We start from the raw sequence: 13684 nt of genomic DNA on the forward strand, positions 1-13684 counted from the left end.
GGATCCTCGTCAAAGTCCAGAAAAATATATATTTCATGTGCAAAAATGCTCATAAGCATTCAGTCCATACACTGTGTATGACACTGCAAAACCTGTCTTACCTATGAACCACTCAAGATTTTTAATAATTTAAAGTGAATTAGTCTCATACTTGAAGATTCATTTTTTTGCTTATGCATACTGTCTTTCTTGCAATTTATATATATATATATATATATATATGCACCTACTCATGGCCTTTTGTGGCATACATCAGGTTAGATAATGTGATCGTCACTGACCATTGTGACAAATACAATTGGGAATTTATAGTGTGTCTATACAAATCCATTTAAGTATAACATAATGGCTTACTTTTGCATCATCTTTCTGCTTACACACCGTTTGAAATCAATAATTGCCATTTGCACTGAATCGTAAAACAATAATCTGCTTTACAATGTGTGCATAGAATGATCATATATTTATTTTTGGTAGTTAATTGGTAATAAGTTAAGTATGACTGTAACTTCAAGGTTCTTCTGCTCTGGACCGAAATGTAAACTATAATCCTTAGTTAATGTACCAGTGGAAGGATATTAATGTCCGTATGTAAACAAACCCGCCATTAGTAACCTCAGCACCCGCAACAGGGTAGGAATGAACTGTTCAGTGAGAACTGTATTTAATAATGATAGTGGACTCACTTCGACTGTTTATCAGCCGAAGACATTTTTACACACACACACACACACACACACACACACACACAGACACACACACACACACAAAGTCCTTCTTACTAATTTGCATTCTCAAGGGTGCCCCACAGCTCTGTAGGTAGGTGTGTGTGTGTATACATCCTGTCCCCTTCTTTTAATACATCTCTTTTCTTACCATACATATCCTCTACCCTCATACGGCCCCTCGCTCAATCTCCACCTCCTCCCTCTCCTCCCTCCTCCTCAGATGACCGAGCTGGAAAATTAGCTTGTCACATTGACTTTGAATTGAAATGACCTGAATTCCCCCCCCCCAACTCTGTGTCCCCCAACACCCTGTCCTCTCTCTGTCCAGCATGTTTGAATGTACCTACCACCACGCGCACTGATAAACGCTGATGTATAAAGACAGACTGAACCACAACTGACATTCTCCCAAACCAACAACTAAAAAGGATATGTCTTTCACCGAAAAATAATTAATCTAGTTTTGGTACTTTTTTTATTATGTTAGTTTACATACTCTGATATTTGTTTTATAGACCTTTTGAGTCTTAAAAATACCATTAATCCCAAACTTGTGTTTTGACCATTGTAATGACAATTTGAACAATCTTCAATTGTGAAATTGCCTTTGTTAATGCGCACAGTGCCTTTCTCATTTGGTTAATGTGCTAATCGCCCGTGAAGATTGACACGCATGTCTAACAAAAACACATATTTGATGTGTGGGAATGTTTTACCTCCTTTTATGTAAGCTGCACACATCAACCTAGCATGTTAAAAACATGCTATTTGGTCAAAGACGCCATAAATGAATGGGTGCAGAGATAATTGATTTTCACATCTCAAAACTTATTGACGCTTTACATCAAATTGCATGCAATCTCGATAGACACTTCTCCATTGACTATATTCTATCCCGATATGGTAATATAATCTTGAAAGCCTTTTACATGAGTGGGTCCTTGGCTACATCATACTTCAGAGCTGATGTTTAATTCTTTTGTTTCTATCAAACAGTGGCAGCTGAAACAAACCAAGGCATTTTGATGCTACATCTTAGACATTTAGGACTGTGTTATATATTTTAATCATGACCAAAGAAGGCAAGGCCGTTGAAATTAAATTGTCTAAAATGCATAATAGGAAATCAAATGTTAAAAGGCAGATACACACTTTGGCTCCTGTAATATGCCATCACTGGGTTTTTTTTTTTTATCAAAATGCGTTGAAGGTAATTTGGGCTATATGTACTTACAACATAATTGTATTGCCTATTTGACACAGAACTAACAATCCACCATTACCCCCACACTGTGGTGTGCGGATATGCAATGCACATGAAGGAGCACTTTAATTTTTGATAAATGTTTCCCTCTTAATGGAAAGAATGCATTATGCCACTGACATTACACCTTTTGTTGTTCTTCAATGGTGCAACTATTTTATGCTGTATTTAAAGAAGAATGTATGAGTTTATTTAGGACCTTTAGCTTAGATAAAGCTTTATGTTATTTCATTTAGCAAGAAGGGATCCTCTATATTTTGTATACATTTGATAACCGCCTTAATAAAGCACAAGAATCATGAAGACGTTATTAGCTTTTAGTGTATATCACTTTTTTGGCCATCTCTTTGAGTTCTCTCCTTCTTACCATCTTACTTCTTTGCTCACTCTTTTCTCTTTCCTTCCCTCTTCCCTTCTCTTTCCCTGTGTCGTCCCCTTCAGTGGCACATGATGGATGACCCTTGTCTTTGGATGCTAATGCCTCTCAGTATGCAAGGCTTGGTGTGTGTGTGTGTCTGTCTGAAAATGAGGCCATTTTACATGTTGGTCCCCTCCATCACAGCAAAGAATGGTAATTTTAGGGTTGTTATTATTTGATTGTGAATTTTGGGCTCAAATTGTTTACCAGTTCAATTAGAGGTGGGTCATGCCGATGTCTTCTGACTTAGCTCACAGATCACCTATGAAGACAGATATTATGTGGAGATTCCATTGTTAGAGGTTAGTGCAAATGGCAGTCGAGAAGAGAAGATCAATGTAATGGCTCATACCCCCAAGGGTGAAGGCAGCTCAGATACCAGATAAATATGTACATTTAAGCTTTTAAATGATAACTACAAACTTTAGAGCAAGAGGATACAAAAAACAATCACTTATGAATTCCATCCAGAGAGAAGGCTTGCCATTTATCACAATCTGCCAGCAGGATCATAAAGAATTAGATGACCAATATTCATATTACTAGAGGTGGAGGTATGCTCTGGAAATGAGAGGAGTGAGGGTTAGCCGCAGAAAGACCGGATACATATGTATGAAAGGGAGGGACATGGGTGGAATGGTGAAATTACAGGGAGTAGAGATAAGAAAGGTTGATAATTTTAAGTACTTAGGGTCAACAGTCCAGAGCAATGGAGAGTGTGGAAAACAGGTGAAGAAATGCGTTCAAGCAGATTGGAATGAGTGGAGTAAAGTAAGTGTCATAGGTAATATGTGATAATCAACTAGAATAAAAGGTAAAGTGTACAAGACTGTGGCGAGATCAGCAATGTTGTATAGCTCAAAGATTGCCATTGAGAAAAAGACAGGAAGCAGAGCTGGCGGTAGCAGAGATGAAGATGTTGAGGTTTTATCTGGGAGTGACAAAGATGGATGGGATCAGGAATGAGTCCATCAGAGAAATTGCACATGTCAGATGTTTTTGAGATAAAGTCAGAGACAGGATTGAGATTGTTTGGACATGTGCAGACATTTTATCTTCATTCCCAAGCCTCAGTTTTGTGTGTTTTCACATTGATCAGTCCAAATCTGCTCATCAGGAATATTATTATTATGATTACTTTTACTAATACAAGCTCATTAAGAGTTCAATATTAAAAGACAATGTACAAAAGCATTATAATATTTTGTTAGAATAGGAGACAAAATACATCGTAAAATAGATTAATCAGCTTGACAAGATGAAAATTACGGTGGCAACAAATAGGTGGAAAAGATGGCACTAATTACAAAGTGTATGGCCATATACTCTGGTTGTAAAAGTTGGTCAAATTCTAGAATAAACAGAGCTTAGGCTGGAGTACAATATATTCTAAATGATTGGATCAAGGTAATAGGAAAAAAGATCATTTCAAAAAATCCGCAAAATTCTATAGAATATTTTGGGGAATAAAGCACTTACAGTCTCAAACATAACCTTCAACGTGTTTGAAAATATGGATTAAGTCAGTGGTAAAGTAGACACAGTTTATATGAGTAATTTGAATTTTCTTTGGAAGTGATAAGGTTGGCAAAAAGGCAGTTTTGGCATTCATTAGCATGTCAGCAGAACAGATTGTAAGACTCCATAAATGCTCCGTCTGTCTTCATTTTTGGCAAAAAACAGTGGTTAGCCTCATTCATCCAGATTTTGACACTACAGGTCAGTCTAAATCTAAAAGGGGCAGCTACATCCAAAACAGACACATTGTGCATTAAATTGGACGAGAGTCATTAAAGTCAACACATTCTGATACTTTATGGGGCTGGCAAATTTTCATTTTTTGTTCTAGTTCAGATGTAGCCACAAGGCTGCTGGTCCTTGGATGACAGATCTGGATGAGACGGCATGCAAAAAAGAATACACTCATTACTCTCTACAAGGAAAACCTCCTATAAATGTCATTTATGGGAAGATCATGTGAGAGGATGAAATGACATTACATTACAGTCATTTGGCAGACGCTTTTATCCAAAGCGACTTACAAAAAGTGTAATTCAGAAATCTAGTGTATATTCTGCAATGTTTAAGTCTAAATGACTCCATTACAATATATGTAGAGGAATCTTAATGGCATCGTCGGCCTTGAAGTAGAAGATACAAAACCAGTACAATGAATAGGAACCAGCATGATGGCCTATAGAGGGTTTATGAATTGAAATTGAATAAAAATGTCCAGAAACAGTACCACTCTTTTGAAACTACAAAAGCAATGGAAATCAACATCATTCAGTTCCTGAAATGATCTAAAGAGGTTGAAACATTCGAGGACTAAAAGACTTTTTTCACAGTAGATACTGTAATACAAACAGTTGGGGGATATTACTGAATGGTCTTTGACAGTCTAAGCCAGGGAAGCAACTATTGCTGAGCTCAGTGCTAACCAGCTGGTTTGTTTTTAGACTGAAATTCATGAATGAGCCTCTTTAAGGCAACAGGGTGATTTTGTTCTTTACCTGACTGTCCCTCAAAACTCCTTGACTAAGGTAGTTATAGTAGAAAAGTCAGGTGTTAAAATCCAAATAGTGTAGTTCCTTAAAAACCAGCCAGCTCGCCAACAACCCATTAGGCTGCACACAGTTTGGAGTTTGAGAAAGTTCAAAGAAAGGCCAAAAGAAGATTTAAAATTGTAGCATACAATTTAGCTTAAAAAATGGGCAAAACTAGATATTGAGTTACAACATGAACAGGATCATGGAACTAAAGCATATTTCTGTCTGGTTGGCATGGTCATCAGTATAAATAAAGTATTAGTTTGGAATCAGGTGACCACTGACTGGTCAATAATTGCTACCACCCACTGAGGCACCAAAAATGTAGGTGATAATTTCATTGTCCATGTAAATCATTTCGGTTTCATTCTTTTTTTTCACTTTCAAATTCTATTTTGATGATTTACTCTTTAGGCCAAGAAAGTTGTCTTTGACTGGTCAAGTGCCACATGATAGTTAGACGAAGGAGAGGGGAGGCCTGGCTGGTCATTTGGACCTTCACCTCAGACACCATCATCCCCCCTCTTCTGGCGAGAGCAAACAGAGCAGAGAAAATTGGCCGAGGTGTATGTGTTTCTGTGTCCGTGTGTGTGTGTGTGTGTGTGTGTGTGTGTGTGTGTGTGTGTGTGTGTGTGCGCGTGCGTGCGCACATGTGCATGTATTGGAAGGGGGCTGATAGAAGCCTTTTCACTTTGTTTAACTTGACAAGCATGATCCTCCGCACTTACCTGTAGGGATGAATCAGTGTCACCGCCAGACGCTCTACATTAATTCACACACTTTCGTTCACACACATGCAGACACACACACACACACATACCAGCTACTCATATCCTGAGCTGAGATATTTTGTAAGTTGTGCATTAGTCCATGTTTTTAATGATATTCTATGAGACTGGGATATATTCTTACTTTTTTTTGACCATTTTGATTTTAAGTTTGTCTTCCCAATTTGGGCTGCTAACTTCAAGGCACGTTTGCATTTTGTTTCACCATAATGCGTACGTGTGTGTTTGAGAATTTCACCTTTGTGGCATGTTTTGGAGCTAGGATAATACTTGATGGTTTTAAATCCACATTTTGTCAAAGCACTGTATTTGACTGTTAAAATATACATATATATATAATGAAGGCAAGGCAAATGATCTCCGTCTAAGATGAATTCAAAGTCAAAGGTGCAGTGTTAGATTATTAAAACAAGACTAGGTACAGCATCTGGAATAATTTTTGTTGTCACTTTTTATGGGTTGGATGCATGTAATGTTAAAAAAAAAAGAAATCCAAGTCAAATGTGACCAAGGTTGATGATAATGTCATCATGTCAGAAATGACAAAGAATCTGTAATTTTGGTTTAATTTGATGTGTTCCTTTGAGAATAAAGCACATTGTGTGTGTGTGTGTGTGTGTGTGTGTGTGTGTGTGTGTGTGTGTGTGTGTGTGTGTGTGTGTGTGTGTGTGTGTGTGTGTGTAAAAGACTTGACTTGTTAAAGTGGTGTTGATGCCTCTTCTGCTTTGCAGTTTTCGTTATACTTTACCAACCTAACCAACTTTTTATACTGAAGCCCATTTAATTTTTATTTCCCTCTTCCGTCATTATTAATCTTTCGAGCCTCTCTTTCTCTTGTTCTTTCCTCCCCTCCCCCTCTACTGTTGAATCTCAGGGCTGTTTGTAAATGTCTCCTGAAGGTGACAGCTGTGGCTTTAAGTGAAGGAGCCAGTGGCTTTTGCGGGCACACATTCCCCAACACACACATACACGCAGCCCATTTTCCGTCCCAAATTGATGAGGCAGATTTATGACGGCTGCTGGCCACAACAAATTAAATTGACAGTGATGTATGTGAGCGGCCGAGTGTCACACTGCACCAATGGACCACACACACTCCCATACACACACAGAGGTGCCCCAGCAGTGGCCCCTTAACTCCCAGTCCTTCTTGTTAGCCATTGCTGTCAAGCTGCCCCCTCCAGCATACCTGCATAATGAAATTTCTGTTACTGATTTGTATTTTTCCCTCCTCTCTCTTCCCTCTTCCTCTCATCCCTTCTTCCCTCCATCCCTAGACTCATCCCGCAGCAAGCAAGCTACCCCTGAAGGACAGCTTCACATATGATGACTACAGGTCAGTGTCTGCGTACATATGTGTATGCAGGTTGGGGTAGTTTGCTTGTCTCTTTACAATTGCTCTTTTTATAAGAAAAAGTCTCTGGATGTGCTTTCAGTCCTCTAATTTATAATATTTTTGTCCCAAACTTAATTCTTTGAAGTTTCAGACACATTGCACAGCTGTCTCAAGGTTGTGATCAGCTGTCTTAAAGTTTCTGACAGGTCTCCATATTAGCACTATTTTTTCAAACAAATAAGATCTTATTTCCCCCCTTAGATACCTTGATGAGTACTCTATAGATTCAAGATTCAAAGTGTTTATTGTCATATATACAGTCTGTAAACGTGTTTACAGACTGTACCATGACATTCTTACTTTGCTGTCCACAGTGAACCCAGGTATAAACCAATATTATACACCACACACATTAGTGTTTGCTTGTTGCTAATCTAATGTGTGTAGACTACAAAAACTTAATGACAGTGCCACAGGTTGCTATTAGGAAATAACCAATTCGGTTTATTAGCCAGTTAGATAAGTACATCTTAGAGAGACAATAAACGCATTTTAAATGACTTGTCATATGAATGCTTTCAGCAAATCCTACTAAGATGAGGGAAATTCCAAGAGCGTCAGGTGCAAATGACTCAATTATTAAATGCACCCAATATAACTTGAAATGTTGTCCATTGATAAGCTTAGTTAAAAATGAATGTGAATATGTTAAAACATTTGCAAATGAATGCTTAAGAGGAATAAGGAGAATACTTGAGCTGTTCTCTTGAATGCTTCAGCAAGTTAAATGATGTAGTAAAATGTTTAACTTTGTTGTTCTTGGGTTTTACAACTTTTGCTCTGCAGTTTATGCAAATGTTCTGTTGCTGCCACACTACTGTTGTGATTAAATGTACATAAACTGTCTACTTTTCATGAAAATTGGAACATGTCTTGCTATCTAATGCTGCTTTATGTCTTAATTATACAATTTGTCAGAATTTTAATATAGTGTAGTTCCACTGGTTTAAAGGGGCAGTTCAACTTCAAATGATGACTAAACAATATGATTTTCCCCTTGAAATTAAGCAAAATTTTGATTGACCATAGACATGTTATTAAATATTAAAACATTGACTTCATAATGACTTGCTTTTGGGCAGTATAGATAGTTGCCTTATCAGAAAACAGTTCCAATGAAATATTCTTGGATTAAAATATTGTGATCGCCCTAAGTGGTTTTTGATTTCTGGATAGTTGATAACCAGACTGTTTAAGCAATTGTCAAGTTATTTTTTTTTGTAACTATCCATCCTTCAGAACCCCCCCCCCCCCCCCCCATAAGAAAAAAAAAATAGGTAAAATAAATGGAATATTACAGGAATAATATGTGATGCAGTAATGCCAGAATAAAATAACCGTAATCCAGATGACTAATCACTGGTCTTCTGTAAAATGGCAGATTCAGCTTTGAGTTACAGAAAGTTGCAGTTTTCGCACTTACCCTCGCCAAGTGACCAGCCTTTTAAATTGCTTCTGTTCTTTCTGCCATACTCATATAAGGCACAATCTAGTTGTAGATTTACCTCTGGACTCAGAAAGACTCTGTGAATGTTACAGTTGTCATAGGAGTGTTGTTTTTCCATCCTGACTATCACCCAGGTATACTGGCTAAATAATCCCTTATACTGTAGCTTGCCATTTAGTTTTGAGATTTAGGTTTTATTAACCAATGGCATGGACACACATTATCAAAGTCATTATTTGTTAATCTTTAAATAACACATTTCCTAAGGACTGAAGGGTATATCATTAAGTTGGTGATGGCTTTAGCAACTACAATACAATACATAACATTACAAGCTCTATGTATTGGTTCAAGGGATGCCACCTCATTACACAAATCACAAACAAATTGCCCAACTGCAATTTTTGTTTTAGTCTTTGACTTACTTCCAAACGCCTTTTAATGTCTCACAAGTGTTCACAGCTGGATTATGTTTTCATTGTTTGGAATCATTCCTAGGTCTTCTTGTTGACTTTGGTGAATAACTATTGATGAACTCTGTACCCTGAGTGCAATAAAACATATTTATTCTTTTAAGACTGATACTGAAGTCGGTTGAAGGAAAGTTAAGTTTTTCTTCAAATCAATTTTGTTCCCTCAGTCTAATTTTTCCACTCTTTATTTTATCTTCCTCCCCTTTTTAGTCTTATCTGTATTTGGCAAGGTGAATGTTGGATGTTGGAGTAAATAATTCCACAGGTACTGAACTCTTGGAATATCTTTTATAGATGGGCTGTGTCTTCAGTTATGACCCGTCAGAATCAAATTCCCACTGAGGATGGCAGTCGGATCACACAGGCCCTCATTCCTCTTTGGGACATGTGTAACCACACAAATGGACTGGTGAGGTCTTTAGTGCTCTGTCACACTCTCTTCTCTCTCCCCTTCTCTTCCACGCACACACACATATGCAAATGGTTGAAAGTAACCATATTGTGAAAGCCAAAACAATGTAATGCACAGTCAAACCCAGGGTTTATATCAGGGTTTTGGTTACAAATGTTCATGAAGAAAATTGAAACAATAGTAATAATTGTGAAATGCTAAATGCCAGCATACATTAAAGTCATGGTATTTTCAGAGAGAGTAAGAATCTCATATCCTTAATACAATGCAGCAGATGTTATTTCGGACTCTTAACTTTTTTTTTTTTGTTCTTGTAAAAATCAGGGATTTAAACTGAAAACTTTTTCCATTTTGGGCACACATTTCAGCTTTGAAAGAACTTGTAAATAATGGAACATAGCAGCTTGACTGAAATCAGGTTTGATACCGATACTTGTCTATTTTGGATCCTTTGCTGCTTCCTCTACTTGACCTTTTTGAGTGGGGGAAAAAAATAGTAATTCTGAATTTTAAGATTTTTTATGTGGATATGTCTTACAGCTTTAATAAGGCAGTGGAATTATATTCACGTACATATACAACATATGTTTAAAAGCAAAAATTTGCCCTATAGCCCTATAAATTGAACCATAATTACAGGCACACATCCCTAAATGCATTCATTTGTTGATGATGGGACTTATTTAGTTAAAACTATATTTAATTTTCAGATTACCACTGGTTACAACTTGGAGGATGATCGCTGTGAGTGTGTAGCGCTACAGGACTACAAAAAGAATGAACAGGTAAAAAACATTGGGCTTTTAGCAATGTATAGTCATGTCAATAAGTATTTGATTCCCCTGTGAAATAATGGTGGGGCCTAACATTTTCATTATTGGTGTATTTCCTCTGTGAGAGACAGAATCTAAAAAAATAATCAGACATCACATTGTGTGATACTTTTTTTTTTTTAACAATTTATTTGTAAATTACAGGGTCAAATAAGTATTTATAAGATCCAGTTGAGTCAAACAATTTTATTATTTGGTACAGAGGGCTTTTGTTAACGATCACAGAGGTCAAATGTTTCCTGTAGGGCCTCACCGGGTTTGCACATATTGCAGCAGGGATTTTGGCCCACTCCTCCATACAGATCTTCTCTCGATCGCTTCGGTTTTGGGGCTGTCGCTGAGCAACATGGAGTTTCAGCTCCCTCAAAAGATTTTCTATTGGATTTAGGTCTGGAGACTGGCCAGGCCACTCCAGAACCTTGATATGCTTCTTATGGACCCACTCATTGGTTTCCCTGGCCGTGCGCTTCGGGTCATCGTCCTTTAGGAAGACCCAGCCACGACCCATTTTGAATGCTCTGACTGAGGGAAGGAGGCTTTTGCCCAATATCTCACAATACATGGCCCTGCTTAATACAGTACAGTCGTCCTGGCCCCTGTGCTGAAAAAGACCCCCAGAGCATGATGCTTCAACCCCCAAGCTTCACTGTAGATATGGTTTTATTGGGATAATACTCATCCTTCTTCTTCATCCAAACACGGTGAATGGCATTAAGCCCAAAAAGTTCTATTTTGCTCTCCTTTGACACAGAACTTTCTCCCATGAGTCCTATTGATTATCCAGATGGTCCCTGGCAAACTTCAGATGGGCCTTGACATGGGCTGACTTAAGCAGGGGAACCTCCCATGTGAGACATGATTTTAAACCATTATGTCTCAATGTATTACTAATATTAGCCTTGGAAACGGTGGTTACGGCTGTCATCAGGTCATTGACCAGCTCTTCCCATGTAGTTCATGGCTTATTCTTCACCTTTCTTAGCGTCATTGATACCCCACTAGGAGAGATCTTCAGTGGGGCCTTGACAGTCATCATTGGCCTCTTCCATTTTCCTTACAATGGCTCCAATAGTTGTTCTTTTTTCACCGAGCTGCTTGGCAATTGCTCTGTAGCCCTTTCCATTTTTTGTGAAGGTCAACAATTTTGTCTCTTGTGTCTTCTGACAGCTTTAGTTTTACTCATGTTGGCTTCTACACTTTTGACATATGGTGGGGTAGACAGGTGTCTTTAAGAAAGCTGACAACCTCAAATAAGTGCTACTCACTTCGAATGATGAGCAGAGTAGAGTTGGACTCTTTAAAAGCAGAGGAATAGGTCTTTAAGGATCAGAAATCTGGCTCATTAGCAAGGGATCAAATACTTATTTGACCCTGTAATTCACAAAAGAAATTGTTAAAAAGAAACATACAATGTGATTTCAGATTTTATATATATATATATATATATATATATATATATATATATATATATATATATATATATATAAGTAATTCTGTCTCTGTCTCTCACAGTGGAAATGCACCAAGAATGAAAATTTTGCACCCCTCCATGATTTCTAGGTGTGAGAACTTGTAAAATCACTGGGGGATCAAATACTTATTGACCTGACTGTATATTATTGATCCTTAACAGCTTGGTTTCTTTATATTATATTAATATTTGTACAATACTTGTATCATTTTTAACTAACCAGATCAATATCTGTCATTGAGAAGTAATATTGGTGATTGACACTGATTTTGTATCCTTTTTCTAGATCTACATCTTTTATGGCACAAGGTCAAATGCTGAGTTTGTCATCCACAATGGCTTCTTCTTCCAAGACAATGCCCATGATCGGGTGAAAATCAAGCTAGGTGTCAGTAAGAGTGAGCGCCTCTATGCAATGAAGGCTGAGGTGCTGGCACGGGCAGGCATCCCAGCGTATGTCATTTTACTTTCTGTATACTCTTCATCACATCACTAAATTTCTCGTGCTAATTTTGAAAATAGGCGATAATTGTCTTTCTTCATAGTTATTAACTAGGTATTGCAATATTGGTCAGGAAAGTTTTTTTTTTTTATGCAGTTTTTTTATTTAATTTCTTTTTACTTTCAACGGATGTTTCACCCTTTCAAGTATCGGCTCACTTGCTACACTAACATTTTCATCACCAATGGCTTCACCATCCTCTGCATTTTATCATTTATTTTGTGCAAATTTTCATGCACTGCATATTTTATCAGATCCCCTTCAGTCTCCTATTGGTGAAAGTAGAAATCCGTATGGGATGTGTTAAATGAAACAATCCCTGTTGCAGCTGTAGCACTTTATGCTCGTAAAAGATATGACATTTTCAGGGGGAGGCAGCAGCACATCGTATGTGGAGTCTCACTGAATTATTTAATTGCTCTTATCAGGTTCTAACTGCACGTCTCTGCTCAACTAATTTCTTGAACTGTGAGATCTATTGAATCGGGATTGTGGAATGATTCTTTGAAGCTGTGAGTTTGTTGAGTTCTGCAACAATAGATAGTCAAACTTTAGCCAGGAAGAGGGATTGGTGGTGTGAAAAAGGGTAGCTCTGGCTGATAAATGCAAAGGTCACCATGGTAGAAATTGGTCAATGTTTCACACCCTGCACCACATGTTTGACCATGAATAAGACCAAATTTTCTAAAATTAACAATGCAGTGTGTTAAGGAAATCTCCAATATCAGACTATTGTAAGAGTCCAATGTGTCAGTATATGGCTGATTTAATTGGGGGAGTGAGTACATGATTGTAATGCCCCTGTGGTAAAACTGACCCGGTGTCACTGATCACTACATTATCATGTTGCTGAAAAAGGGAAATATATTGTCCCTGGCAGTATGAGCTCTATGTTGGTGTGATGTTGAATTGATTCTCCTGAGTTCAATGCTTATAGGCCTCCTGTCACTTTTCCATAATCCATACATTGTTTCGGGGGTAAAGATATAAGACTTAACTTGATGCATAAGAAGACTAAGAGGATAGTATGCTAGTATATTATGTACTTGGATTAAAGTACAGTATTAGTATCACCTGCTACAGTTTTTGTTCAGTGGATCTTACTTTTTAGCTTTTAGCCTTTTTTTCCATTAGTACATAATTTGAACAGTATATGAATAAAATCAAGACATCGGGAATCGCCTCCATTCAGAAAGATTGTCTTCACTTTACCAGTTAACTTTATTAAGTGAGTACAGTACTTTTAGGATTTCATGTAATTATTGTTTCTTGCGTGGTAAAGAAACGTGTTTTTCTGTAAAATGAAACTCTTCTGTCTGCAGCGACTATCAGATAATATAGCATTTGTAGTAGTAACAAAACATAAAATAAATATGTAATAGTACATCGGGAGGTGTCTATAT

The 13684-nt window shown here is 37.5% G+C and overlaps 1 protein-coding gene across 2 annotated transcripts in view; it reads left to right on the plus strand.

Moving 5' to 3' along the window:
• setd3 (SET domain containing 3, actin histidine methyltransferase) overlaps positions 1 to 13684 on the plus strand; it is a 30008-nt gene that overhangs the window by 12556 nt on the left and 3768 nt on the right. For both annotated transcript variants that reach the window (XM_086160314.1, XM_086160315.1), the window contains exons 7-10: positions 7025 to 7083; positions 9358 to 9472; positions 10186 to 10260; positions 12066 to 12232. In XM_086160314.1, coding sequence (XP_086016440.1) covers positions 7025 to 7083; positions 9358 to 9472; positions 10186 to 10260; positions 12066 to 12232 — 416 coding nt within the window. The remainder of the gene's footprint in view (positions 1 to 7024; positions 7084 to 9357; positions 9473 to 10185; positions 10261 to 12065; positions 12233 to 13684) is intronic.

Source organism: Fistularia commersonii, chromosome 15 (assembly GCF_037954325.1).
Source record: "Fistularia commersonii isolate RoL2024-O1a breed Wild chromosome 15, RoL_Fcom_v1.0, whole genome shotgun sequence".
Lineage (NCBI taxonomy): Eukaryota > Metazoa > Chordata > Actinopteri > Syngnathiformes > Fistulariidae > Fistularia > Fistularia commersonii.